Source organism: Crocuta crocuta, unplaced genomic scaffold (assembly GCF_008692635.1).
Source record: "Crocuta crocuta isolate KB4526 unplaced genomic scaffold, BGI_CrCroc_1.0 scaffold127, whole genome shotgun sequence".
Taxonomy (NCBI): domain Eukaryota; kingdom Metazoa; phylum Chordata; class Mammalia; order Carnivora; family Hyaenidae; genus Crocuta; species Crocuta crocuta.
In genome coordinates this window covers 3,709,555-3,715,790 of record NW_027532008.1, presented here as the reverse complement: position 1 = coordinate 3,715,790, position 6,236 = coordinate 3,709,555, and the positions used below count along the sequence as shown (strand labels likewise).

At 45.7% G+C, this 6,236-nt stretch overlaps 1 protein-coding gene across 5 annotated transcripts in view; it reads right to left on the bottom strand.

Moving 5' to 3' along the window:
• Nucleotides 1–551: 551 nt before the first annotated feature.
• The window catches only part of STMN1 (stathmin 1), a 7,573-nt gene continuing 1,888 nt past the window's right edge, over nt 552–6,236 (bottom strand). For 3 of the 5 annotated variants that reach the window (XM_077775719.1, XM_077775715.1, XM_077775714.1), the window contains exons 2-5: nt 4,672–4,744; nt 4,012–4,184; nt 1,618–1,809; nt 552–1,067 (exon numbers count right to left, since the gene is read on the bottom strand). In XM_077775719.1, the coding sequence (XP_077631845.1) occupies nt 996–1,067; nt 1,618–1,809; nt 4,012–4,184; nt 4,672–4,684 (450 nt within the window). In that variant the 5' untranslated portion in view covers nt 4,685–4,744 and the 3' untranslated portion in view covers nt 552–995. Of the gene's footprint in view, nt 1,068–1,617; nt 1,810–4,011; nt 4,185–4,671; nt 4,745–5,162; nt 5,244–5,416; nt 5,463–6,236 lie in introns of those variants that run through there. The other 2 variants (XM_077775717.1, XM_077775718.1) reach the window with 2 other exon arrangements.

Below are 6,236 nucleotides of genomic sequence, written 5' to 3'. Positions count from 1 at the left end.
CAGATCAAATGCTACTCTGGAAAGTAAGGTTCCCTTTAACCACCTCCCAAAAGTGGCTACATGGGCAGAGGATTAGATGAATGTTCCCGATTTGGAGTCACGGCTTCGACGGGAGTAAAGCATCATCGGAGAACACATCCCCACCCCACCGGTAACACAAAGCAAAGAAACTGTCAAATCCCTCTAACTAGGATCTCCAGATTTCCTCTAAAGGCTTCTCTAGAAAGCCCATGGTCGCCTTAATCTGCCTTTTTAACAGGGACGCAGGAACAAAAATCCTCTTGTTTGTGAATAAACATCTGAAAGACTATCGTGACAGCTGATCTGGGCGGGGCATCAAAACACAGTGAGGATTGTGGAGGAGGACAATGCAGACCACTCTGGAGCCAGAAACCCCGGCCCCGAGAACTCAAGGCGCTGTGTGCGCACGCACATGCGCGCGCCACTGGGCGTTTCTGGAGGCCAGAGGCCCCATCCGGAACAAACAGCAATTAAGAGGGTCTCTATCACTTCACAGTTTATTACCTGTAGAGAAAGAAATCACTGCCAACAACAGCACTGTGCAGTTTTATTAACCATTCAAGTACAGTAGCATCTGGTAAGATGGGGACAGAATTGGGATTTAAAAGTGAACAGATATTCAGCATCTAACAGTTTGAAAGAAGCCACTACATACTCTTTCCACAAACAGGTTTTCACAGAGCCAATACAGTACTAGCCATTAACCCAGCACGCCAGGCGTGCTGAAGTAGAAAAGATGCAACAAGAAAAATAGCTACATTAGAAAGACTTCAACACTTTAGAAAAAGAGTAAAACACTTTCAGTTTCTCCCCTTTAGCCCCTAAAACAACATCATACGGTCTGGATCTACCTATACAGTCCTACATCGGCTTCTAGAATATTTGTCAGGAGGGCAAAAATAAAATGACACTGGCCAGTACAGTCTTTGGATATTTGGGAAGGGGGAGGGGAGAAAGTCAGTTCTCAGAACAAATTAGTCGGCTTCGGTCTCGTCGGCAGGGTCTTTGGACTCTTTGTTCTTCCGCACCTCTTCAATGTGCTTGTCCTGTGAAGAAACGGCATCCGTCATCAGTCAAATTCAAAAGCCTGCCAAGATGCTCACCCCAAGAGAGTCCCAACAGCAGCAAGCATCAGGGCATAGAGGACATACTAGTGGGAACCACATCGCACACTTAGAGTTCTAAACACGATCTTTGAATTTCCTTGGGTCATTTGTGGAACCTAACAACTGAGCCTCCTACAACTCTTCCACAGAATATATGATTATTCTGGAAACCATTGAATAGTCCATCTTATTTCATTTTCCTATTCTTTTTTAAAGATTTTATTTTGTAAGTAATCTCTCCATTCAACGTGGGGCCTGAACGAGGACCCCGAGATCAAGAAAATGGCATGCTCCATCGACTGAGACAGCCAGGCGCCCCTCTCTGTCTTATTCTAAAGATACCTCTCATTTAATGTCTCATTTAAGGTGTTAAGCCCTGAAACTGAGGACAGAGACACCAAACACCCTGACCAAGGCAATTCGCTCAAGGCACCTCACTGGGGCAGACTTCGAGCTCTTGGCCCTCTCAAAGCAAGGCCAGGACACCCACCTTCTCCCGCAAGCGCTCCAGTTTGGCGGCCATCTGTGCCTCTCGGTTCTCTTTGTTGGCTTCCATTTTGTGGGTCAGCTTTTCTTCCGCCATTTTGCTGAAGTTGTTGTTCTCCTCGATCGCCTTCTGAAGCACTTCTTTCTCATGCTCCCGCTTCTCAGCAAGCTGCTTCAAGACCTCGGCTTCATGGGACTGGAAAATGTTTAACAGGCTAGACTCTCTGAGGTTTATTTAGCATTAGTGGCAATGACAAAAGAAACTGTGAATTGGGAGGATTGAAAGAGACCGAAAATGAAATCTCCTTAAATAATCCCTAAGCCAAGGGCCTGAATTATCAGTCTCAAACTACGGTGAAAACCACGCTCTTTTTTTTAGTATTTGTATTTACTTTGGAAAACCGCCCAGGTTTGTTCAGAGGCCTGCACAACTGTTAAGGGAACCCCTGTAAGATTTACTGCTTAACAGGAACAAGTGGACTGGAGTGCCGTGCATAGGGGAAAGGAGCTGTGCTATAAAGAACTGGGCTACTGAACTTCAAAGTCCATGCAAAGAAAATTAGTTTTTTATGAAAAAATGCAACCATATCGATAAAAAAACATTGGACGCCTGGGTGGCTCAGTCGGTTGGGCGGCCGACTTCGGCTCAGTTCATGATCTCACGATTCATGGGTTCGAGCCCCACGTCAGGCTCTGTGCTGGCAGCTAGCTCAGAGCCTGGAGTCTGTTTCAGGTTCTGTCTCCCTCTCTCTCTGACCCTACCCTGCTCATGCTGTCTCTCTCTCTCAGAAATTTAAACAAAAAAAGAGAGAGAAAAAGAAAAAGAAAATGCACGAATGATAGGGAATTTAAGACTAAGTCCCCAGATTCCCGTTTAAGCCAGAGAGATTTCAGTTTCAAGGAAAAATTTATTAGCTTTTCTCTTTGGAAGCTGCATTCACTTCCGGACCACTGGAGCTCTGTTGCCACAACCTGTCTCCTTCAACTCTGCCAGTCATGGGAAGTTTGGCCAGTTACTGCATAAAGCACAGGCTAGTGCCGACAGGGCCGGGGTCGAGTCCTTAACAATTTCTTTGTCCAGCCATTGGCTGCATCTCCTCCACAAACTCAAACTCCCCGAACCTCCAGATGAACTCTTAAGTGCACAGACGAACAGGTAGGAGATGACCCACCTGTAGACACGCTGCCACTCTTCCTGGGGAAATGAATCACACAGTGTTGACCACCGGTCAGTGCACGTACACATGACATGTGGCACTGAAATGTCCACGACGCATGTACAGCTTAAACGGGGGCTTATACACGTATGTGTGTGGTCAGATATGTTAAGACTTCAAACTGTATGGTCAGGTGCAGGTTACTGCTTCACCTGCTTGGGCCTACTTTCCCTAATTTTATTTAAGAATTTTTAAAAAAGAATTTTTTTTTCATCAGATAAACTCTACACCCCACATGGGGCTTGAACTCACCACCCCAAAATCAAGAGCCACATGCCGTACTGACTGAGCCAGCTAGGTGCCCCTCAATTTTAAAATTAAAGCCACTCACCTCAATCAGGGTTGTTGGAAGGGAATGAAACGAGAATTTACATATAAAGTTCTTCATTGAAAAGAGTAACATTGAACGAAAGGAAACGCACCAAAATGTTAACAATGGTTATTTCTGGGAAGTGGGAAAATGAATACTTTTAATTTCCTATGCATAAACTTTTGCGATTCCCACTGTTTTCTATAACAAGCAGATTCGTATTTGTTGATTCTTCTGATCTGCTTTTAAAAAGGGATACTTCACAGAATTGCTTAGGTAAGAGAAAAACTGCCCCAGTATCATTTCGCCAGTGGAGCAACGCAATCACGTTACCAGCAATTTAAACTGTTTTTATTGTACAGCTCTCAAAAAGCAAAACAAACAAACAAAAAACCCCAGACACAACACACAAAAACCAAACAGACCTAATTCCCTCCCCCAAAAGAGGAAAAGAAAAAAAAAAAATCATCGACTAACAAATCTGTTTTTCAAAGAGAAAGTACAAGAGGCAGGGGCTTTGGTTTCAGACAGAGGCTTGGATTCTGGCTCCGATACTCACTAGCTACAAGACATGGGAAAATGACAACATTCCCAAGACCGTTTTCTCATTTCAGTATCTCAGATATCTACCCTTCAGGGTCATTGTATTAAAGAAAAAAAGAAGTAAAGGACTTGGTACATAATAGCAGTTCAGTAAGTGGTGCCTGGTATTTCCTTCTAGCTGCTGGCATATGTAATTTACAGTGTGTAATTACACAGATGTGTAATAATTACATCTAGCTACAGTTGTTTTCCTCCTGTTATGGAAATAAAACTGATCTGCCACATTACATAAATAAATATCCTGTTTTCTGTGAATTGTGATGTTTACCTTGCGTCTTTCTTCTGCCGCTTCTAATTTCTTCTGAATTTCCTCCAGGGAAAGATCCTTCTTCTTTGGAGGGGAAAGGGGGAATTCTGGGACGGATTCTTTTGATCGAGGGCTGAGAATCAGCTCAAAAGCCTGGCCTGAGGCACGCTTCTCCAGTTCTTTCACCTGGATATCTGGATTTGATCATATTTATAATGTATTCAGAAAAATGGGGTTTTCCTATTCTAATAAACTATCTTGTAATTTTCTAAAATGAATCTAATGAATAGATTTAGGGCTGATGAAGAAGCTTGTGTTTGCAGGCAAGAAATTACGTAAATACCACCTCTCAGAAAACCAAAGCTCAGTATTTTTGGATTAATAAATACCATTCTGAGATATCAGTGTTTGACACTCCCTTTCATAAACAAAAGAAAGACTTGTGCAAAACTCCACAATTTTGCTCTAGACCAAGCCAAATCATTGCATAGTGAAACAATTACAACCTCTCAGTATATTCAAGTGACATTTTTTCTTCTTTATTCTCCGATTTATAAAATGGGTTTTTTTTTGATAACACCAAAACACAACTGCCAAATTAGTAGCTTAAGGCCTGAATCCATCTCCTATTATAAAATCCTAAACCCATCACTATTCAGCTTTTCCGAATAGATTACCTACCAGAAGAAGCCATGGTGAACAGAAGATGAGAGACAGGCAGTGTATTCTACACAATCCACTGGCAAGGAAAACCCTGAAAGCAATTTTTAAAAGCATGCAATCAATTTCTTTGCATTTCTAGGTCATTGATCCAAAGGGACCTCAAATCACACCCACATAAATCAGTGTCAGAAAAATCACTACCATGGAACTAAATAAGACATCATTAACTAGAAAATTATAAAAATCTAGAAAATACCGAAACATTGGTAAATTTGAACTAAACAGAACACTGGTTTCAGAAAAATCAAGTCAACTGAGCTTCCCTGTCCAAAAAACATCCCTTGGATTTTAAAATTTGGACAAGGCTAAGTCACAATATATATTTTTCCCCTATACACTCTAAAAATTTTCCCCCCAATCGGCGAGAAGATATTCCAGATTCAACTCAAGAGTGAGACCGGAGCCATCTTAATACTGCCTACAACTCATTGTGCAAATGAAATACCCACCCCTGCTTTGTCTGTGTCTGCCATGGTGGAAAACAAAACGCCCAAGCTAATATTAACCAATAATGTTGAACTCCTATTGTTCTCGGGGCTTAAGCTCCTTATCCGACAGCGGACAAAATTAATCAGTTTTATGAACCTTTAGCTTATAATATTTGCTGCCTTATATCATGAAAAATTCTACACCCCCCCCACGTTGATTTTTTTAAGGTCATTATCCTTGTAGACCCCAGCCTGGCAAGAAGACATAAGATTACAGATTCCAACAGCTGGAAATTAAAATCCGAGGCCACGAAACGGTCTAACACCAGCAGAGCATGAGACGCAGCACCGGACCCAGGATGGGCGTGGCCCCGGTCAAAGCGAGGAAAAGCGGGTGGCCGCCCCCGGCCAATCAGAGCACGCCCTGCGCTCCGGCCCCTGGCCCCGCCCCCTTCCTCCCCGCGCCTTTTCGAATCTCCCCGAACTCACAACACCCCGGAGCCCGCGCGCGTGGGAAGGGGAGGGATGGGCGGGGCTAACGGTCCTATCTAGGTGACTCCGCCCCTCCTGGGCTCTCCCCGCGCGGACGCCCCCCCCAACTCCCGCCAAAAAACATCTCGAGGCCACCCCACCCCCGCAGCAGCTCGGCGGGTGGGGCAGGCCCGGGGAACTGGCCGTGGGGTAGCCCCGTCATCTGCCTGCCACCTTCTCCCTTCACTCCCTCCCAACATGCCTCCAGCCTAGCTGTCTGCGCCCCTCGCCGTGAGAACACGATTGCTCTCGTCGGGTGTCAGCCTCCCCGGCTCGGCCCTAGTCACTGGGCGAGGGCGACAGCGGGGAGGGAGTGCGGCCCTAATCGCCAACAGTCTGGCCCTAAAACCGCTGCTCCCGAGAGGCGCCGCCCCGCCCCTTCAGACAATGAGGACCCCAGTGGGGCCGCGCCTGCAGGGGGAAGGAAGGAGGCAAACGAGGGCCCACGCCCCCTATTGTCTCCTCGACTGCACCCCCGGCTAACGCCCGGGACTTGCCCAGCTGACCGCGCCCCCTCCCCACGATAGCCGCGCCCCCAGGGAGCGGGGACAAAGCCGAGACTCC